General features: G+C 42.4%; 1 protein-coding gene and 1 pseudogene across 2 annotated transcripts; both read right to left on the bottom strand.

The window, feature by feature from the left end:
- Positions 1 to 798: 798 nt before the first annotated feature.
- Positions 799 to 3,695, bottom strand: LOC309858407 (protocadherin beta-15 pseudogene; annotated as a pseudogene). Its single transcript has one exon. The product of its transcript is annotated as a protocadherin beta-15 pseudogene (transcript).
- Positions 3,696 to 5,501: 1,806 nt separating this feature from the next.
- LOC309858401 (protocadherin beta-14-like) lies at positions 5,502 to 19,593 on the bottom strand. Its single transcript, XM_082751112.1, has 3 exons — positions 16,979 to 19,593; positions 6,413 to 9,196; positions 5,502 to 6,196 (listed from the first exon to the last, which is right to left on the bottom strand). Exons 1-2 carry the CDS (start codon positions 19,368 to 19,370, stop codon positions 6,804 to 6,806), a joined length of 4,785 nt encoding a protein of 1,594 aa, XP_082607238.1. The 5' UTR covers positions 19,371 to 19,593; the 3' UTR covers positions 5,502 to 6,196; positions 6,413 to 6,803.
- Between the last annotated feature and the right edge of the window lie 3,773 nt (positions 19,594 to 23,366).

The raw sequence follows: 23,366 nt of genomic DNA, 5'->3' as shown, positions 1-23,366 counted from the left end.
TAGCCTTTCTATTTAATACTACTTATTGTGAAACAAAAACATGCAATTTTTGCAAACATTTCTCCATTAAAAAATTTAAGACAATGGGGTGCCTTGGTGGCTCAGTGGGTTAAAGCCTCTGCCTTCCACTCAGGTCATGATTTTAGGGTCCTGGGATCCAGGCACTGCAGAGGGCTCTCTGCTCAGCGGGGAGCCTGCTTCCCTTCCTCTCTCTCTCTACCTGCCTCTCTACCTACTTGTGATCTCTGTCAAATAAATAAAAAATCTTTTTAAAAAATTAAGACAAGTAGGCTTAATATCAGATTAAACAGAAGTTATACTGATACTTCATTATATTAATATTATAATGCTTTCTAAGTAACCACAATGTAAGAAAATTTTAGAGTTTCCATATAATAATCAAAGAGAGGATGGAACTGGGGTCATCTTCAAATCAACACTGCTTGATAATGAAAGTTGATAAATTCAACACATGTTCATGACTTTTCGGTAATGCAATATAGTTGAAAATTCTTTGTCTATCAAAATAGAAATGATATAAAGAGTAAATATGAGGGACGCCTGGGTGGCTCAGTGGGTTAAGCCGCTGCCTTCGGCTCAGGTCATGATCTCGGGGTCCTGGGATTGAGTCCCGCATCGGGCTCTCTGCTCAACGGGGAGCCTGCTTCCTCCTCTCTCTCTCTCTCTGCCTGCCTCTCTGCCTACTTGTGATCTCTCTCTGTCAAATAAATAAAAATAAAATCTTTAAAAAAAAAAAGAGTAAATATGAGTATATACAGAAAGAATATTTCAAGTCCCCTTAATAGGAATATGGAATCAGCAAATTACCCAGGAAATTCTATACGGACCAAAACAGTAACGGAGACCGATCATATTTCAAAAGAACCCAAATTCCTTAACCGAAATTCCTAATTGAATCCAAAACTATTCACAAATTTGTCTTTTCCTCCATATCCTTCACAGGCCTCTGTTGCGTGGAGACAACAAACTTCAAACACTTAAATTCCCTGGTCCCAGATTCTCCCCAGACACACCTCATACTGGTAGCTGTGGGACAGGGTCCCCGCGCCGCTGACGTCCACCAGGTGGCCCGGAAACGGACCCTCGGGCACCGAGCAGCCGCCCCCCGACGCTGCCCGCCTCCTCCTGCACAGCCGCACCGCCACGAACACCAGCACCGAGAACAGGAAGAGCGACGACACGGACGCCAAGGCCACCACCAGGTAGACGGTGAGCGGGTCGGCGCGGGCCTCGGCCGCCGCCGCGTCCGGCAGCGGCAGGTAGGGCTGCGAGAAGCCGTCCACCAGCAGCACGTGCAGCGTGACGCTGGCCGACAGCGGCGGCTCGCCGTGGTCCCGGACCAGCACCAGCAGCCTGTGCTTGACGGCGTCGCGCTCGCTCAGCGGCCGCGCCGTGCGCACCTCGCCGTTGTGCGCCCACACGCCGAACAGCCCGGGCTCCGTGGCCTTGAGCAGCTGGTACGACAGCCAGGCGTTCTGGCCCGAGTCGCCGTCCACCGCCACCACCTTGGCCACCAGGTAGCCCGCCTCGGCCGCCCGCGGCACCAGCTCGGTGCAGGGCGCCGAGCCGTTCTGCAGCGGGTACAGCACGAACGGCGCGTTGTCGTTGGCGTCCGCCACCAGCACGCGCACCAGCGCCTGGCTGCTGAGCGCCGGCGAGCCGCGGTCGGCCGCGCCCACGCGGAACTCGAACGCCTGCAGCGCCTCGAAATCCAGCGACCTGAGCGCGAACAGCTGCCCGTTGTCCGCGTTGATGGACACCAGCGAGCCCAGCGGCAGCTGCGGGTCGTGGGGCGGCAGCAGCGAGTAGGTGACCTGGGCGTTGGCGCCCGAGTCTCTGTCGGTGGCGCTCACGCTGCCGATGTGCAGGGCGGGGCTGTTGTTCTCGCGGACGCGCAGGGTGTAGGTCGTCTGGCTGAAGGCCGGGGCGTTGTCGTTGACGTCGGACACGGTCACCGTGAGGTTGTGCTGGGTTTTCAGCCTGGGGGTTCCCAGGTCGGTGACGGTGATGGTGATGTTGTACTCGGCCTGGCTCTCTCTGTCTAGCTCTCCTTCTGTTACTAGCTTGTAGAAATTCTCAACGGAAGGTTTAAGAGTGAACGGAACATCTTCTTGGATGGAACAAACCATCCTCCCATTGTCCCCAGAATCTCGATCTTGAATACTGAAAAGAGCTATCGTGGTCTCAGGGGAATTTTCTGGGATGGAGCTTATAAGTGAAGCCACTGTCAGTTCTGGGGTGTTGTCATTTATATCCACCACCTCTATTATGACAGTGCATTTTCCAGAAAGACCTGACCCATCAGAGGCCTTAATATCCAGCTCATATGACATAATTTTTTCAAAATCTAGTGTCCTAATTATTTTAATTTCTCCTGTGAGTTCATCAAGTGCAAATGTCCTACTAATCTCTTCATCGCCATAAAAAAATGAATAGAATACTTCACCATTTGTTCCTGTGTCTAAATCTCTAGCTGAAACAGTGACAATAACCGATCCCAGAGGACTGTTTTCCATGATCTGTACACGATAGAGTGGCTGCGCAAACTCAGGGGCATTGTCATTGATGTCCAAGATATCAATGAGGACCAAGGCAGTCCCAGTTTTAGGAGGAACTCCACCATCTACTGCCAGGAGAGTTAACCTAAGCTCAGGCTGCTCCTCTCGATCTAGCACTTTGTCCAGAACCAGTTCCGGGTATTTTCTGCCTTCACCGCTATTGTGGGTAAGAACATGGAAATGGGAGTTGGGATAAAGGGTGTAGTTTTGGATATTATTGATACCTACATCCAAATCTTGTGCATTTTTCAGGGGAAACGCAGTCCCTGGAAGAGTATTTTCCATGATTTTCAAAATCATTTCTGCTTCTGGGAACACAGGGGGATTGTCATTTATGTCAGTGACCAAAAGCTTATACCTATATACCTCTAAAGGTTCTTCCAGTAACACTTGGAATTGCAGTACACAACGCTCCATGGGGCCACACAGTTCCTCCCGATCCAGTTTCTCATTTACTTGTAAATCTCCCGTCTGAAGGTTCAGCTGAAAATATTTTTTGTCATTTGTAAAAATGATCCGAGCCCTCCGCCAAGACAGCTCTCTTACCGCTAGCCCTATGTCCTTTGCTAGATTGGCCACAAAAGAGCCACGCTCTGTTTCTTCAGCGACACGGTAATCTTCCTGCTCCGCCCAAGTGTGAGACAGCAAAACAAAGAGAAAAACTTGCCTTAGTCTAGGAAAGCGCTCCTTTGCAGCTTCCATTTCTCCAACGCCAAAAGTCTTTAGAATCCGAGTGCCTATTTGGTCTTTAGGCAGTCCGCTCCAGGAGTCAGTCCCTTGCCGCAAGGTAATTCCGTAAAGAACTATCTTCTCTTAGATGTGTGTGTGACTGCCGGCACCGTAACCATCTGCAGGTCTGTTTTTCCGCAACCTTAGGTTACAGCGCCACCCTGTGTTGTACTTAAACCTAGTTCGCTGAAATTGCTACAAAACATATCACCCTTACTTTGACTAATGCACACACAAAAGCAAACCACAGATTAAATACGGGATGGTTTATAAATAAAATGATAACTTCTGTTTTCCTGTGGGATTATGAATGTGGAAGTAGTGACAGACACCTCTGTGAAAGGATGCAAAAATAAAGCCAACTGTATTTGTTAATTCAACAAATGCTAATCAATTCCTTGTTATATGTCACGCTCTGTAAAGTGCTGGAAATACAAACACCCTCTCTGACCTCATGGAGTTTACAATATAATGTCTACTATGTTATCTAATCTCTGCTTTCCAGGGAAATTAACTAGAAAACAATGTGGGCATAAGTCCATTCCTAAATAAAGAATATACACAATTAAACTCTTAACTCACTACTGCCAGCACAGTAGATGAAAAGATTCATTCAGAGTTTCAGGAATACAAACTTAAGTGACAGACCAGCTAGAGCTAGTTTATTATGCAAACTCAATAGAAAGCTTAAGGAATTGTGGATGACTTATTTGTAGATATTGTCTAAGGAGAATGTCTCTGTACTTCTGTGAGAACATTGTATAGACTTGTTCCATTGTCCAAAAGATTATATAAAGACATCTATATTTATTCCTAAAATTAAGATACTCACATGTTGAAGCAGAGATTCACTGAGATCTTGAAAAGTAGGATAGTCAAGATCAAAATAAAGAGCTGAAGTTAAAGTAATAAAAATAAAGTACAGAAGAAAATAAGTTGGATTCATCTGAAAGAGCAGGGAAAAGTTACATCAGGTAAGGAAGATCGCCATTCATTTGTAGCAAGCAACTCACTTATCCCTTTTGGATCACTTGAGATTCTGGCACCCTAGCATGAAACTGAAGTTCTTTTACTCCTATCTATGGGAAAAATAGTCTGTAGTAGGGGTCCTGGGTCTCCCCAGTTGCATCAAACTTCAGCCAGTATTTTAATAATGTTTAAATAATAGACACTATCATGTATTTTGGCACACTAATACCAAGCTAACTGGGGAAAGAGCATGCGCCAAGTATAAAAACTGATTGCATATTAGTTCAACTCTATTAAAGGTAAAAAGCACTCAAACCAATATTCTATTTTAGACTGTTTTCCCCTACACAGAAAAACAAATTTGATTATGTAAACTCAAAATATGAGAACATGTTGACAGTTAAAATCTAATGGATAGCTTCCTTATAGAAAGATCTTGGTCATGGACCAGACTCTTTATTATGAAATCAAATGTCCAAGAAAATGTGCCCTTAATGTCCATGCATTTTTAAAAATATTAATAGAAACTGGTACCTATGTCAGTAAGTGAATGGATCAAAATTAGTTTTTCATTCCCAACTACATCTCTCAGGTAATTTTCTCTTTATTTTCTTTACTAAGGAGAAAGTTTTAAGCCCATATACTTGGCAGGAAGCTTGAATTTTTTTTCTGAGTGTTCTAGTAATAGAGTATGTGTCAACCAAATTACTATTAATGAAATCATGAATTAACACATATGATCTATAAATTGGATTATGTATAGGTCCTGAAGATTTTACATTAGATGATGAAATAATTCTGCTCACATTGAACTCAGTTATTTTTAAAAGAAAGAGATGATAAGGAAGGTATGATGTATAGACATCCAAACAATAACAATTTCAGTGTTACTTTTTAAAACTAATCCTGGAGAACAAAAAATAAATGGATGGAAACCTGTTAACAAAATATTCCATTCCATAAAATCTTTTGTAGCATCTTTCTGTTGAAAGAGCTCATAAATAATTTATAAAATTAAGTTTTATAACAAAATTTTCTAATATAGATTAGTTCTCTCTGAGCTTGTACATTTTTATTCCATTTATTCCATTAATTTAAAAGCAAAATAAAATTAAATTAAAAGCAAAAGACCTAGGTTTTATGGTAAGTAGTCTAATTGCGTACTCAAGATAGCATGTATCTTTTCTATCTCTTTTGGTTTCAAGAAATCCACTCTCCCCAAGATAGGTTAAATAAAGGAGTTTTATTATTAGGTAACTAGAGTTTACTGTAGAGCATAAGGAAAATTAGACAAAGGGGACTTAGGAACACTGAAATCAGGAACTGATGAGTATAAAACCAAGCAAATCTTAGTCTCTTCTGTTTCTTGGGCTTCTGCTTCTACCACTCCCTTATTCCTTCTCACTTTCCTTCCAATCCTCCTTTCCTTCCTCCCTCTCTACATGCCATTCTGTTCTGCCAACCTATACAAGTATAAACATGGCTACCTCAGCCCATACTTAATATTTCCTAGTTACTAGAAATCAAGAAAAACAATAGATGAAATACGTCGTGATTACAAACTCAGGGACTTGGAGAATGTGACTGTTCCTACTTTAATTAGGAGACTGTAACTGGACCAATAAAAAATGACCGAGAGGTAAAGAAAAGTATAACAAATAGCTCATTAGTTATGACTCTCTACAGAAGTCCCAGGAAGTTCTCAGACAAGAAGAGTGGTCTGGATAGATATCTTAATCCAAACAAGATTAAAATTTATTTTAATATAACATCTACATTTTAATATAACATCTACAAGAAATATATACCATTCTCAAGATGTTTACAAAGAAAAATACCTAAGTGCATAAAAATTACTCTGAAATATTTGGCAGAAAGGTAGAACGGAAAGATTATGCTTTAAAAAAAAAAAGAAAAAACTATGGGGCGCCTGGGTGGCTCAGTGGGTTAAGCCGCTGCCTTGGCTCAGGTCATGATCTCAGGGTCCTGGGATCGAGTCCCACATCGGGCTCTCTGCTCGGCAGGGAGCCTGCTTCTCTCTCTCTCTCTCTCTCTCTCTCTCTCTGCCTGCCTCTCCATCTACTTGTGATTTCTCTCTGTCAAATAAATAAATAAAATCTTAAAAAAAAAAAAACTAAATAACATCTTAGAAGCCATGGATGGTTTTTATTTATACCATGCGTTTTCCTCTATCAAACATACAGATTTCAGTGAGAGGATCTAGAGCTCAGAACAGCCAAAGAATATGGCTGAGCCCAGCGTTACATTACTCTTGAAGGGGAAATGCTATATATTTGGATAAATTATTTGAGGTTGCATTTTGGAAGAAAGACCAAGTAAATACTAGCTTCCTTAGTATTTTCAACAATTAAGATGAAAAAGAGCAGAAAACAGACAAATCACTAAAACTTCTGAAAACTCTTAAGTAAAATGAAGTTACCCAAAACAAAGAATTTTACATTACAATGAATACATTTTACAAAGAAATAGCACTCATTATAAAAGTTCTGCACAATAATCAAATTCCTAAATGAACTCAAAACCTTTCAGGAAAGTGTGGCTTTCGTCCGTTCTATGATCCGGGGGAGGGAGGTTGGGGAGAGCTGGTTTAAGGAACTTGAATTCAGTGGTCCCAGATCCTCCCGTCAGACACACCTCATACTGGTAGCTGTGGGACAGGGTCCCAGCGCCGCTGACGTCCACCAGGTGGCCCGGAAACAGACCCTCGGGCACCGAGCAGCCGCCCCCCGACGCCGCCCGCCTCCTCCTGCACAGCCGCACCGCCACGAACACCAGCACCGAGAACAGGAAGAGCGACGACACGGACGCCAAGGCCACCACCAGGTAGACGGTGAGCGGGTCGGCGCGGGCCTCGGCCGCCGCCGCGTCCGGCAGCGGCAGGTAGGGCTGCGAGAAGCCGTCCACCAGCAGCACGTGCAGCGTGACGCTGGCCGACAGCGGCGGCTCGCCGTGGTCCCGGACCAGCACCAGCAGCCTGTGCTTGACGGCGTCGCGCTCGCTCAGCGGCCGCGCCGTGCGCACCTCGCCGTTGTGCGCCCACACGCCGAACAGCCCGGGCTCCGTGGCCTTGAGCAGCTGGTACGACAGCCAGGCGTTCTGGCCCGAGTCGCCGTCCACCGCCACCACCTTGGCCACCAGGTAGCCCGCCTCGGCCGCCCGCGGCACCAGCTCGGTGCAGGGCGCCGAGCCGTTCTGCAGCGGGTACAGCACGAACGGCGCGTTGTCGTTGGCGTCCGCCACCAGCACGCGCACCAGCGCCTGGCTGCTGAGCGCCGGCGAGCCGCGGTCGGCCGCGCCCACGCGGAACTCGAACGCCTGCAGCGCCTCGAAATCCAGCGACCTGAGCGCGAACAGCTGCCCGTTGTCCGCGTTGATGGACACCAGCGAGCCCAGCGGCAGCTGCGGGTCGTGGGGCGGCAGCAGCGAGTAGGTGACCTGGGCGTTGGCGCCCGAGTCTCTGTCGGTGGCGCTCACGCTGCCGATGTGCAGGGCGGGGCTGTTGTTCTCGCGGACGCGCAGGGTGTAGGTCGTCTGGCTGAAGGCCGGGGCGTTGTCGTTGACGTCGGACACGGTCACCGTGAGGTTGTGCTGGGTTTTCAGCCTGGGGGTTCCCAGGTCGGTGACGGTGATGGTGATGTTGTACTCGGCCTGGCTCTCTCTATCGAGGGGGCTCTCTGTTACCAGGGTGTAGAAATTCTTAAAGGTAGGCTTCAAGAGAAAAGGGAGGTCATCCTGAATGGAGCACACCATCCTCCCGTTTTCCCCAGCATCTAGGTCTCGTACGCTAAAAACAGCGACCACCATTTCAGGTGACGAATTTTCAGGTATGGGGCTAGTCAGAGATGTCATGACTATTTCTGGTGCGTTGTCGTTCACATCCACAACCCGAACTAAAATTGCTGATTTTCCGGAAAGGCTACCCCCATCAATGGCCTGGATATTTATTGTATATGACTGAATTAACTCGAAATCCAGAAGCGCTTTTAAATAGATTTCACCAGAAACTGGATTGATTTCAAATGTTTTCCGAATGTCTGTGGAGACGTGAGAAAATGAGTAGGATAATTCTCCATATATTCCCGCATCCAAATCTGTAGCAGACACCCTGACGACCAAGGAGTCCACAGGGCTGTTTTCTGGTACCTGAACCTCATAGACAGGCCTTTCGAACTCTGGAGCATTGTCATTGATATCTAAAACCAAAACACGAACCAGTGTAGTTCCAGACCTGGGCGGAGATCCACCATCTAAGGCTGTTAGCGTTAATCTAAACTCGGGCTCCTTTTCCCGATCCAGAGATTGGTCCAGTAACAGCTCTGGGAATTTTCTGCCATCATCACTGTCTTGTAATTCAAGGTGGAAATAAGGATTGGGACTTAATGTGTAGTTTTGGACACCATTCTTTCCTACATCCAAGTCCTGAGCACTGTCCATTTGGAATGAGGTTCCTGGAGCAGTAGCTTCTGAGATTTTCAGGATTATTTGCTTGTCTAGGAAAGCAGGGGTATGATCATTTATGTCTTTAACCCAAAGTTCAGCCCGAAAAAATTGTAAAGGATTTTCAAATAATACCTGGAAATGCAATATACATGGCTCTGTGAAATGGCAAAGTGCCTCCCGGTCCAGTTTCTCATTTAAGAGCAAGTTGCCAGTCTGCGGATCCAACTGTAAATACGGTTTATAATCGTCAAAGATGACTCTAGCCCCCCGTGCAACCAAGTCTTCCACAGCCAAACCTATTTCTTTCACCACATTGGCTATAACGGAGCCTATCTCCATTTCCTCTGCCACAGAATAGTGCCAGGGCTCTGAACACACCAAAGACCCTCCCAGGAAAACAAAGAAAAGCAGCACTTGCCTTATCTGCTGAGGGTGCCTCTCTCCTGGTTCCATGGCTCCTTAAGCCAAATGTGTTTCTGCAGAAATGTTTCAACTCAGTAGCCAAACAGCTCCTAAATTGCGCCTCTCATCTATTAGGCGGGACCACTGGGAATCTTTAGTTTTGTAATCCTGTCATGGATTACGGGGTGTTGTTGGCTCCCTAGCTTTCTCTTGAAAGCCTCTTTTCCCCTTCCTGCTTCTCCTATGCTCTCAGTTACACTGATTAATGGAGACCAGAGCATTGGATGGTACGAAAAAGTCCCCATCTTATCCTGCAGCGCCACCATGCGACTCTGCTGCATCTCAGGTTTTAAACAGTCAGATAAATTTGAGACAAAATACTAATTTACGTTGTGTGTTGATTAACTTAAATTACACTCTCTCCTATATTCTTATTTTCTGAGTTACATTCTCAGTAATATGTGATGCTATTATTATTCAGTCTTTAACACAATAAATCACAACCTGTTAGAGCTGTGGTGAATATAAAAATCATGTTTAAGATATAGCCCCAAGTTTAAATAAATTATGATCTCTCTTTGAAGACCATATATAAAACTAAAAATACTTAAAGGGACTCTTTCATGTAATTGATGTTATGAGCAAAATATTACCAGGAAATTGGAAAAGGGAACCAGAGATTTTAGTCTTCTCTAGCTATTAGCAAATACTCCTAGAAAAGACAATAAGGTCATGCACTTTTAACTGAACCCAGTATATGAAAATAGTTGTTTTGGGGTGACTGGACATTTCAAGCTGAGTAAATGGTACCATTTACTTAAGGACGCTCCATGGGAGACTTACCTGGCAGAAATAGAAAGTAAAAGCTCAATAGTAGTGAATAAAACAAGATACGTCCAGAAAACTGAACAAACTAGACCCCAGTTTAGTTGTGGAAAATAAATCTATTTTGCAGACCCAGGCCTTCCAGAGGCATCATCATAAATATTTTATTCATCCACTCATTACCAGTCTAGCAAATATTTATTGATCATATACTTTGTGTTAGGAATGGTAGTGTTAGGGATAGAGTGGTAAGCAGTTTCTGTCCTGAGAGATGGAGGCAGAAAATGGATTACATATTTAAAAATAGAACACAATGAGGGGTGCCTGGATGCCTCAATCAGTTAAGCATACAACTCTGGATTTTGGCTCAGGACAGGATCTCAGGGTCATGAGATCCAACCCTGAGTCTGCTCCATGCTGAGCATGGAGCTTGCTTAAGATTCTCTCCCTCCCTCCTCCCTTGCCCCTGCCCCCTAAAAATAAAAATAAATTAAAACTTTAAAAAATGGAACATAATTAATACTATGATAGCAAAAGATCATGCTATTCTAAGAGCATAGATAAGGGTCATCTAACCAGAATTTGGAAGTACAGAAAAGACTTTTCTGGAACAAAAGCTGGGTGTTGGAAAAAAAAAACTGGGTGTTGGGTAAAATTTCCAGATATTCCCAAAATATGATTGTGAAAATTTGAGATGGGAGAAGTGTTTTTGGAAGAACTGAAATAGGAAAAATATGGCTGAGTCATAGAGCAAGAGGAAAGAAATAAGAACTGAGATTGGAGAGATAAGCAAATAATTATGTAAGGCCTTCCAAGGCATTTGGGACTCTACATCAATGAAAATGCAAGACGATTAAAGGCTTTTAGATAGAAAAGGAGATGACATTGACCTCAACTAGAAATGCAATAATAAGCTTATATTAAAATCATAAAGATACAGGATGTGATGACAGATTAGACATGGAGGGAGTGGAATAAGAAATAAAAAGAGGGGAAAAAAAAAGAAATGAAAAGAGGGGCACCTGGGTGGCTTGGTCATTGGCCATCTGCCTTCATGATCCCCGGGTCCCGTGATGGAGCCCCGCATTGAGCCCAGCACGGAGCCCTGCATCTGGCTCCCTGCTCAGCAGGAAGCCTGCTTCTCCCTGTACCACTCCTCCTGCTTGTGTCTACTTGTTTCTCCTCTCTTTCTGACTCTCTCTGTGTCAAATAAATAAAATCTTTAAAAGGAGGAGGAGAAGGGGAAAGAAGAAGAGGGGGTAAAAATGTACCTTTTTTTCAGGATTAGGGAACTGAGTGAGTGTTGGTGCTATTATCTGATAGAGGAAATAGGAAAAGGAGAAGAGAGGGGCAGGTATAGAGCAGGAAAGAGGTTTCGTTTTAAGGAATGGGCAATTTAAATTTAAAACGTGTCGAGTTTGAATTGTCCATAGAGTGTCCCATATAAATAGTTATATAAATGATCTCCCATTACATAAATGAAGTTGAAAAAAGAGCTTTGAGCTGCAGAGACAAATTTGAGATTTATCGGTATAAATCGTGGTTGAAGCTCTTCAAGAAAGAAGGTAAGTTGTAAATTAAAAGGAGTCTGCTTGATTTTGTGATTTCAGAGATGATGTAGCTCTAAGAGACTACCACCTCCAGAAAGTGGCCAGGGTCCTAGGTGACTAAGACTAGAGTCTAAGTGAATGTCACCAGAGATGAAGAAGGCTAGAAACAGAGATAAGTCAAACTCCTAGACTCAAATTGTGGCAAGAGATAGACAGAGTAAAAATGTATAGGAAGTTATCGGGGCACCTGGGTGACTCAGTGGGTTAAGCCTCTGCCTTTGGCTCAGGTCATGATATCAGGGTCCCCAGGATCCAGCCCCACATGGGCCTCTCCTCAGCAGGGAGCCTGTTTCCCCCTCTCTCTCTGCCTGCCTCTCTGCCTGCTTGTGATCTCTCTCTCTGTGTCAAATAAATAAATAAAATCTTTAAAAAAGAAGTTATATTTGAGAAATCAAATGCCTTTATACCACTTCTCTCCTATGATCTTAATTTATCATCTGATTCTCTCATTTGATACTCTTGCAAAGACTATTTAGGCAGGAAGATTTTCTAATTTCTTTTAGCATATCAAGGAAGATATCTTCTAATGTCCAGGGCTACTGTTGAGAAATTCATATGGGACATAGCTGTTTGTCTAACTTCCATGTGTTTCAAGATTACATGTCTTTTTCCTATGTCTTTTCATTTAAAAAATATGTTTTTCTTTGTTTTTGGCTTTTTGAAACTACACAATGATGTTTCCAAGCATGGTTATCTTTTATTTATCACACATACACATACACACACACACACACACACACACACACACACACACACATTTTTAAAGTAGGCTCCACACCCAACATGGGCTTGAACTCATGACCCTAAGAGTAAGAGTCACATGCTCCACCAACTGAGCTAGCCCGGTGACACTCCAATATTTTTCTTTTTTTAAAAAATTATTTATTTATTTGACAGACAGAGATCACAAGTAGGCAGAGAGGCAGGCAGAGAGAGAGAGAGGAGGAAGCAGGCACCCTGCTGAGCAGAGAGCTGATGTGGGGCTCGATCCCAGGACCCTGGGATCATGACCTGAGTGGAAGGCAGAGACTTCAGCCCACTGAGCCACCCAGGCGCCCCCACTCCAATATTTTTCAAATATTGCTGTGAATCCTGTCTTAAACTTTTTACTCTGTCCTGTTTCTAAACTTCTCTTCCATATTTTTCATCTTCCAAACTCTCTGAGCTGTATGCTAGATAAATTACATTCTGACCTTTCACTTCACAAATTATTTATTCAGTTATACCTACTTTCCTATTAAACTTATTATTCAATTTTGATTAAATTTAAATTATGTTTATATTTTTTAGTTCCAGAAGTTATATTTGGTTCTTTAATAATCTATCACATTTCTTATTCTCTTTACATCTTTAAGCATAACTTTTATTTCAATTAAAGTGTTTAGCATATTATTAGATTATCTCTACTAATTAAAATATTTGAAGTATATTTCTGTATTCTGTTTTTTTCTGCTGGCTCTCACTCATGGTGTCATGTTTCCTTGTGTGTGCAGTTTTCTTTGTGTTCAAGTTAAGAATATAAAACTTACTTAATATTTTTAGCCTTAGGATGAACTTTCTTTTATAGAATGTCTGCATTTTGGTTCCATTAGGATCTGGAACCACTGCTTGGTCAACAACCATGTTAAATCAAGTTCTGTGCTAAAAAATCAAATTCAGAGCTGAAATTCCACATAAGGGTTTGTCCATTTCCCACTTATTTTCACCTTAAAGGTGTAGTTCTTAGGAATCCATGTTTATTAGTGCAAGGGTCTTCTATGAATTTTACTTTGTTATGCTTTGATTTCCTCCCTTATTATAAAAACCATCAAAATAGAGGTTTACACTTCCCAGGTCTCCAAATATTCCAGGGAAAAAGTAGATTTTAAGATCATTTGTCTCTCTGGGTTACCATCTGACATTAACTGTAACCTGATAATATATTAGTCTCTTATTAGCTAATTGTTTTCAGTGGAAGCATTGGTCTACATAATCTGTACCATCTTTACTAAAAATAAGACTCAATGGCACTTGTCTCAAAATTACAAGTAAACTTTTAGCTTCCTGGAGTATGGGCAATTGACCTCAAGAAGATAGATAAATAAAATGCATTTTTTACCAACCTGAACTGATCAATACTAAATCAATCCTCATAATGCTGCAGTCAACTTAATCTCTTGCAAGAGACAATTTCTGTCATTGACATAGGTATAGCTCACACTTCTCTCTGCATTCTTTATCCCCTATATATAAACACATCTTTCCTACATCTGTTCCTTCTTCTCTCCTTCCAATATGTTTATTTATGTAGTTATACAAATATATTAGGTATTATATGGACATATATAGCACTGTACTATAAATCTCAGTATCTTTCTTTCTTTTGACCATTTAGGATTTATCCATGTTGTTTTATATACACCTAGTTCATGCCTTTTGTTAATACTTCATAATATGCCTTCAGAAACATTTTCCACATTTGAGTTATCAGTTGCTTTACTGATGGATATGTGGGATTGACTCCTATTTTTTGCTTTGCCAAGATGAACATTCTTATGCATATCATTTGTGAAAGAAACTTTTTGGCTTATACACTTGAAACTAATATAACATTGTGTGTCAATTATACTTCATTAAAAAAAAAGAATTTTCTGGCTTATATACCCTGAAGTAGAATTGCTGGATCACAGGGTATGTTCACTCTAAATTTCACTAAATACCATTAAAAATCTCTCAAAGGTCTGTACAGGTTATTTCCTACTGTTCCCCTTGATATTATGCAAATTTTCATCTCTACTAATGCTATGGGTATAAAGTAGTGTCTTATTTTAGTATGTTTTTCACCAACTAATGAGGTCAATCATCATTTTATGTTCTTTTCAGACTTCATGTCCCCTTTTTTTGAATTTCCTTTCCTTTTTATCCTTTAAAAAAAAAACCTTACTAGCTCTCTGACTTTTTGATTTTTGTTAATCTGCTGCAGTTACTTGAATAATCTGAATATTAATCCCTCTCAGGCAACTGCTGCAAGTAGCTACTCCCTGTCTTTTGGCTTGCCTGTGCTATCTTCAGGTTTTTATATAGTACTACTTGTCAATTTTTATTTATTGTTTCTATTTTTAAAGACTTGTTTAAGAAATTCAAACTGATTGGGGAGCCTGGGTGGCTCAGTTGGTTAAGCAACTGCCCTGGGCTCAAGTCATGATCCTGGAGTCCTGGGACCTAGTCCCACATCAGGCTCCCTGCTCAGCAGGTAGTCTGCTTCTCCCCCTGACCTCTCTCCTCTCGTGCTCTCTCTCTCTCTGTCTCCCAAATAAATAAATAAAATCTTCAAAGAAAAAGAAATTCAAACTGATAGCAAGCTTATAAAGATATTTTTACCTAGATTTTCTCAATTAAAATACTTTAACTTCACCTGGTAGATCCATAGAAAGTTTATTTTTATATGGCATGAAATGAGGATTTTATTACAGAGAGCCAATTTTCCTGGTAACGTTTGCTAAGTGATATGTCTTGCCCCTAAGCCTGGTGATTTTTGACACCTCCTCTATCACAACCACATTCTCATATATAAGAGATTTGATCTTGTAGACTTACAAGTCTCTTCTTAAATTATTCAAATAGGATATTCTATTTTTATCTAGTCTTTTCTGAAAAGGTTTATTTTAGAGAGTGAGAACAAGCATGGAAGGGCTGAGGGAGAAAGGGGAGAGGGAGAGGGATAGAATATTCAAGCAGATATCCTGCTGAGCATGGAGCCTGACATGGGGCTTCATCCCTGGACCCTGAGATCATGAGCTGAACTGAAATCAAGAGTCTGAGGCCCAACCAACTGAGCTACCCAGGTGCCCCCCCCATTCTTCTTCGTCTTCTTTTTTAAGATTTTTGAATTTATTTGACAGAGATCACAAGTAAGCAGGGAGATAGGCAGAAAAAGAGAGGGGAAGCAGGTTCCCCACTGAACAGAGAGATGCGGGGCTCGATCCCAGGACCCTGAGATCATGACCTGAGCTAAAGGCAGAGGTTTAGCTCAGGTCAGAGGCCCACCCAGGGGCCCCAGTGCCCCCTGTTCTTATCTATTCTTATTAGTGCATAAGAAGCATAAGATTTAATTCTCATGAGTCTGAGGGATTAAGAGAGCCCAAACATTCTATTTCAAGATTTTGTTGTATAAAAAACTATTTATATGAAATTTTCACAGCCAGTAAATACCTACTGCAACACAAAATAAAACCAGTAAAAATTTCATGAAGGAAAGAGGAAAGATTCCTAGGGAAATTGGAATTTGCCGCACTCATTTCTCAATGTCAAATTCTATTTTATTATACCATCTGGCCTATAATATCTAATTTTATGATGAAAAATTACAAAAATGTAAGGCGCACTATCTTTATATCCACACTACATAATAGCTCTGAAAATCTCTACCTATAATCTTCCATCAAACTGTTTACTTATACATTAGAGACATGATCTGTAACACTATAAGACATCTATAAACCATAAATACAGACCCATTCCTTTTTTTGGATATCAGAGAGAGGACACAAAGTATTAAGAATTATAAATAAATGCAAAAGTGAACCTAATTCATTTCTTTAACATTTTTGAATTTTCATTTCAATTTAAGAAGTTTTTATATGTACTCTTCTGATGGAAAGTTATTTTACTCAGAATGACACCAGGAACCGCATTCTAGTTAAGTCATGAACAATGTAAAATAATAGAAATTTAAACTAGCAGACATGGTATTGAGGAAAACAAAAGAGCCATATCTAGGCCCACAGCATCATAAAGCTCCTTCCCCACAAAGCGTAACAACAACGACAAGGAAAATTACTTAAGAAATCAATAATTTTTGATGTGATCACTTGTATTTTGTCACAAAGTGAATTTCTGAAAACACTACAAGGCCAAAAGTGAGCAAATATGGTATCCTAGTACTAAATAGGGAGAGATATCTTTTCTTCACTTTACGATGAAAGTGTGTGAAGTGAGTAATGCAAAAAAATCCAATATACTTCCAACCGGATCCAACAACATTTATTTTTGCTTTCTGCTTTGATAAAATACCTAGAAGTAAGTTACATATATTGTGGAATTAGCTCTTAATACCTCAGTTTGTAACTCCAAATAATTAGTAACATTGTCTTGCATAACAATGCCATTATCACACCAAAAAATTAGCAACAACTCTGTTAATATAACATTTTTGACCAAACAATTAAAAAAAAAAAAGGAGACAACACACAGATTATATTTCCACTTCATCAGGGCCTCTAATAAAGATTTATGAGGAGAGCTTCAGAAATGATAATGCATGCAACTATACTACAGCGTAATATCCATTACAGATTGGCAAAAAAGTATCCACATGTTGTCAAGAATAACAAAAGATTCAAAGTTTAAATGAACTATTTTATTGAATGTTGAATCCAAAACTGTTCCTAAAGTTCTCATTTCCCTCTATATTTCTACCAGTGTCAGGTACTGGAAGGCTGGGGATAATCGGCTTCAAGAACTTGAACTCACCGGTCGCTGAACCTCCCGTCAGACACACCTCATACTGGTAGCTGTGGGACAGGGTCCCCGCGCCGCTGACGTCCACCAGGTGGCCCGGAAACGGACCCTCGGGCACCGAGCAGCCGCCCCCCGACGCCGCCCGCCTCCTCCTGCACAGCCGCACCGCCACGAACACCAGCACCGAGAACAGGAAGAGCGACGACACGGACGCCAAGGCCACCACCAGGTAGACGGTGAGCGGGTCGGCGCGGGCCTCGGCCGCCGCCGCGTCCGGCAGCGGCAGGTAGGGCTGCGAGAAGCCGTCCACCAGCAGCACGTGCAGCGTGACGCTGGCCGACAGCGGCGGCTCGCCGTGGTCCCGGACCAGCACCAGCAGCCTGTGCTTGACGGCGTCGCGCTCGCTCAGCGGCCGCGCCGTGCGCACCTCGCCGTTGTGCGCCCACACGCCGAACAGCCCGGGCTCCGTGGCCTTGAGCAGCTGGTACGACAGCCAGGCGTTCTGGCCCGAGTCGCCGTCCACCGCCACCACCTTGGCCACCAGGTAGCCCGCCTCGGCCGCCCGCGGCACCAGCTCGGTGCAGGGCGCCGAGCCGTTCTGCAGCGGGTACAGCACGAACGGCGCGTTGTCGTTGGCGTCCGCCACCAGCACGCGCACCAGCGCCTGGCTGCTGAGCGCCGGCGAGCCGCGGTCGGCCGCGCCCACGCGGAACTCGAACGCCTGCAGCGCCTCGAAATCCAGCGACCTGAGCGCGAACAGCTGCCCGTTGTCCGCGTTGATGGACACCAGCGAGCCCAGCGGCAGCTGCGGGTCGTGGGGCGGCAGCAGCGAGTAGGTGACCTGGGCGTTGGCGCCCGAGTCTCTGTCGGTGGCGCTCACGCTGCCGATGTGCAGGGCGGGGCTGTTGTTCTCGCGGACGCGCAGGGTGTAGGTCGTCTGGCTGAAGGTCGGGGCGTTGTCGTTGACGTCGGACACGGTCACCGTGAGGTTGTGCTGGGTTTTCAGCCTGGGGGTCCCCAGGTCGGTGACGGTGATGGTGATGTTGTATTCGGTTCTTTCTTCTCTGTCCAGTGCTTTTTCCGAAACCAGAGTGAAAAAGTTCTTGAAGGTTGGTTTCAGATAAAAGGGGAGGTCATCCTGAATGGAGCACACCATCCTCCCGTTATCCCCAGAGTCTTGGTCTCGGACACTAAAAAGAGCAACCAGAGTCTCGGAGGCATTTTCTGGAATTGACTTTGTAAATGATGAGATGGTAACTTCTGGTGGATTATCATTTATATCTATTACTTTAACCAGAAGAGTACATTCTTCTGAAAGACCCCCACCATCTGTTGCCTGAATACGTATAGTGTAGAACTGTATCACTTCAAAATCCAGACATGATCTCAAATGAACTTCCCCGGATATTGGATTGATTTCAAATGTTTTACGAATATCTTCTGATGCATGCAAAAATGTGTATGATATTTTCCCATAATTTCCTGTATCCAGATCGTTAGCAAAAATGGTAATAATCCAGGAACCAATGGGTGTGTCCTCCAGAACTTGCACTTCATAGAGCTTCTGAACAAACTGAGGGGCATTGTCATTGATGTCCAGGACCTTGATGAGAACCAAAGTTGTCCCAGACCTGGGTGGCGATCCACCATCCAGTGCTGTGAGTGTTAATGAGAGCTCAGACTCCTCCTCATGATCTAATGCTCTGTCCAGGACCAGTTCTGGGTATAACTTTCCATCACCGCTATCTTGGATTTTAATGTAGAAATGAGAATTGGGGCTAATTGTGTAGTTTTGAAGACTGTTGGTTCCTACATCCAAATCTTGGGCACTCTCCATTAGGAATGTGGTTCCAGTGCTGGTACTTTCTGATATTTTAATAAGTATTTGCTTGTCTAGAAACATAGGGGAGTGATCATTTATGTCTGTGACTTGCAGTTCAGCCCGAAAGAACTGTAAAGGGTTTTCTAATACCATCTGAAAATGCAGCACACAGGGCTCGGTGGAGCCACAGAGCTCTTCTCGGTCCAGTTTCTCATTTAGGAGCAAATCCCCTGTCCGTAAATCAAATTGTAAGTGCTTTTCGTTATCATCTGACACTACCCGGGCCTCCCGTAATGATAGCTCCTCCACCCCAAGCCCTAGATCCCTTGCAAGATTGGCCACAAAAGAACCAACTTCTGTTTCCTCTGCCACAGAATATCGCACAGATTCAGGACCTGCCTCAGATAATTCCAGCAAAACAAAGAGAATCAGGACTTGCCTTTTCCGCAGAGCGAGCTCCCCTTTGATCTCCATGGCTCCTTCCAGCAACTTCTTTTGCAGAAAAATCTTTCAGCCCTAATTTTGGAAGTTGAAGCTCAATTTTTTAAAAAATAAGAACCCCCCCCCCCCCGGAGGGTATATAGCACTCAGCAGCTGTAGTAGATGAAACTCCTTTACTACCTCTCTTTTCAGTGACTTGGATTGGTCTCTGTTCTGAAGAATAAAGCAGCCCACAGCGTCCTCCATGCACTAATTTCATCTTATCCTACAGCGCCACCATGTGTTTCTATGAATTTTTTCCAGTAAAAATTTTCTCTTTGAACAAATAATTCATGAATACAGCTGGAATTTTTTAAAGCAAATCCCAGGCATCATATATCTTTACCTCTAAATACTTCACCAAGTATCTCTAATAGAGAAAGACTTTAAAATATAATGATACCACTATTACAATCAATGAAGTTAGCAATAATTCCTTGATAGAACTTAGACCCAGTCTGTATTTGGTTTTCTTCATTTTTCTCTAAAATATTTTTACTGTTTGTTTGTTTGAATCAGGACCCAAACAAGGTCTATACAGAGCATGTAATTAGTGTGGTTTTGAATGCTGACAGGACTCTATTAAGATGTCCTGAACCAAAGAGTTTTTTTTAGGGGGGGGGGGGGGGACAGATGTCCTGAATGGAAGAAGTATGTCCTGAACTGAAGAATTAATATTTTCTAGTGGCACCTGGGTGGCTCAGTCCTTAAGTGGCTGCCTTCAGCTCAGGTCATGATCCCAGGGTTCTGGGATCAAGCACTGCATTGGGCTCACTGCTAGGCGGGCAGCCTGCTTCTCCCTCTCCCACTTCCCCCGCTTGTGCTCCCTCTCTGTCAAATAAATAAATAAACTCTTTAAAAAAATAATATTTTTAGAACATTTTTAAATTAACTTTTAAAAAAATATTTTTATTTATTTATTTGGGAGAGAGATCAAAGAAGGAGAGGGAGAAGCAGACTCACCACTGAGCAGAGAGCTGAGGTAGGGTTGGATGGCTAGACCCTGGGATCATGACCTGAGTCAAAGGTAGACGCTTAACCGACTGAGCCACCCAGGTGCCCCTAGGCCATTTCTTGAGATTTTCAAATATATGCTCCCCTTCACTCTTGTAAATACTTTTGAATTCAATTATAGTTACTAATGTCATTACTTTTTTCACTTACATATTTTGAAATACATGTATTTTTAAATACACATTTTTACACATGTAAGAATATGGAATAGATAAGATAGACTTAATCCTTGCCTTTATGGAGTTCACTGGCTAAAAATTTAGAAGACAAGTAATTGAAATATTTCACACTGTATGCATTAGCAAAGAGTAATACAGAAAAATAAAAAAGAGAAATATCTAGAAGAGCCACTTGTACCGTAAATTAAAATGTTTATTTTGTGGGCAACTAAAATACAATGTAGGATTTTAAACATTTTTTTTAAAAGATTTATTTATTTATTTGTCAGACAGAGAGCACAAGGAGGCAAAGAAGCAGGCAGAGAGAGAGGGGGAAGCAGGCTCCCCGCTGAGCAGAGAGCCCAATGTGGGGCTTGATCCCAGGACACTTGGATCATGACCTGAGTTGAAGGCAGAGGTTTTAACCCACTGAGCCACCCAGGCGCCCCTAGGATTTTAAACATTTGATTAAATGATTACATCTGCATTTTAAAAAAATCAGTTTAGAAGAAGTGCAGAGAATCAATTTCAGAAGGAATGACTGGAATCAGAGGCACCAGGTAGGAGATAATGGCAGCCCAGTTAAGGGTATTGCTGGTGTGGGTGGAGAGAAGAGGGATAATTAATTAGAAAGATACTTAGGATCTGGTGACTGGTGAGTTGCATGGGGAGAAAAAGAGGAAAGATGCGAGGATGATTAACAGACCTATGGATTGGACAATTAGATGGATAGTTGTGTCATTCTCTAAGACAAGGAACACTGAGGAACAGAAAAGATTGAAGTGAAAACAGATGAAGTCAATTTTGGATATGCTAATATTGAAGTAAGTGCCTTTGGGGTATATGTATGTGTGTTCACACATGTATTTGCTTATGTAGTGTTGTATATAGGTACATACATAACTGAAGCATAGGATACAAACTGGGGTAGAAATGGACTTTGGGTTTCACCAGCATATATATGATGATTGAAACCCTGAGAACTCGTAAAACAACGAAGCAAAAGTATGTCAGGTAACAGTTGAAGAGGCTCAGCATTGATCTCTGAAAAAAATGCCTTCATTAGAGAAGAGAGGAAATAAAGTATCTTTAAAAAGATAAAGAAGGGGGCGCCTGGGTGGCTCAGTGGGTTAAGCCGCTGCCTTCGGCTCAGGTCATAATCTCAGGGTCCTGGGATCAAGTCCGGCATCAGGCTCTCTGCTCGGCAGGGAGCCTGCTTCCTTCCCTTCCTCTCTCTCTGCCTGCCTCTCTGCCTACTTGTGATCTCTCACTGTCAAATAAATAAATAAAATCTTAAAAAAAAAAAAGATAAAGAAGGAAAAAAAAAGATGAAGAAGGGCCTTGGTCAGAATCATGAACCAAAAGCAAATATTTCAAGGAGTTGAGGAAGATCAATGGTAGCAAATGCTTTAGAAACTACCACCTCAAAAATGAATGTTAAAATGGTCCATTGGATTAACTTGGTCATTGTGGAAGGCTCTAATAGCTATCTGCCAAAATCTGTTCCTTTATAGTAAGAGCACTACTATATAATAGTATGCAGGCACATGACTACTCGTAGAATGCCTGTCCCAGTCTCCTTTGTAGTTAGGTATGGCCAATTGAATTAAGTTCTCACTAATATTGTGAACAGAATTTTTGTTTGCCATTCCTAGAAGACATCTGGGTGGGTTTCCTCCCTCCCTGCCAACTAGAACCTGGGTATGGCAGTGAGGTGGCTACAGTCACACAGATTATGACACTGTAGTAGGGAATGTAGGAGCAATTACTTATAGCAAAATTTGGTTCTGGTAGGATTGTAATGAGCAAAGCCAGCTCATCTACCCAGTCATTTACACTTGAACTGTTAGAAGGAGATAACACACTTTTACAAGCCACTGGGTAGTTAGACTGCTTTTTTGGGCAATATAACCTTATCTGACTTTTATAGAAAACTTCAGTCACCTTTACCATAATAGTTTGAGTGGTCACAGTGAAAATCAGATTGCCCTTGGTTGAAAAGCAAGAGTGATAAGGAAGTAAAATCGACAATCCTTTCAAATTTAGCTGGAAAAGAAAAGAAACTGATGGTATCTGCAGGGAAATTGAGACTCCATGGTTTTTTTTAAACCTAGGGAAATTTGAACTTAATTAAAATGCTGATTTGTAGTATTCAACAGAGAGGAAGAAAAGTGAGATACTAAAAAGAGGATTAATTCAATGCGAAGCCTCTAGAAGGTGGGTAAAGAGACTTGGAAAATAAATGAAGAGATTGGAGTTGGGTAGAAAGTGACCTCAGCAAAGGTCATTATAAGTACACACACTCTTCAGGGTGTGGATTTGGGGATGGAAAATTGAGAGAAATTCCATTTGATAGATTCTATTTTCTCAGCAAGGTATTAAGCAAATTCATCTGCTGAAGGGTGGGAAATTGAAAGTAAGATAACTAGGTTTGAAGTAGTTGTTATAGAGAACAGAAGAGAAAGCTGATTAGGAAAATACAGAACAATTTATTGGTCTTAAAGTCCAATTAAGTTTTGATGTGATAAACAGTGTCAAAACAGTGTTGACGATTTCTAAGTTTTGCCTTATAGAGTGCAGCATCAGTGGCATAACAGAAGTGGAAGGAGACAATTACATTCATCTGGAGTGGAGTTTCAGTGGGTGGTTTCAGTGAAGGAAAACTGAACAAGGGAATGCAGAATATGGGCATGAGGAGTAGACCAAGGAATTAGCTGAATAGGGGAGAAATTAGAACACTAGGGTGTTGAGATATAGTAGCAGTATCATGCAGTGGAGGTCCTAATGAAGTCAAAGTGATAGGAGTAGCAAAATGAGA

The sequence above is a fragment of the Mustela nivalis genome, assembly GCF_964662115.1.
Source record: "Mustela nivalis genome assembly, contig: HAP1_SCAFFOLD_2321, whole genome shotgun sequence".
NCBI classification, from domain to species: domain Eukaryota; kingdom Metazoa; phylum Chordata; class Mammalia; order Carnivora; family Mustelidae; genus Mustela; species Mustela nivalis.
Note: the sequence above shows the minus strand (reverse complement) of the source record. Positions and strands in the feature narration are given on the sequence as shown.

Bases quoted from the DNA above. Each gene is read 5' to 3' on its own strand.
- LOC309858401 (XM_082751112.1), bottom strand. From the start codon at position 19,370: ATGGAGATCAAAGGGGAGCTCGCTCTGCGGAAAAGGCAAGTCCTGATT. The intron at 9,197-16,978 runs AATAAAATAGTT...ATTTGGCTTAAG, and splicing joins CAGTTTTGGATTCAACATTC to GAGCCATGGAACCAGGAGAG.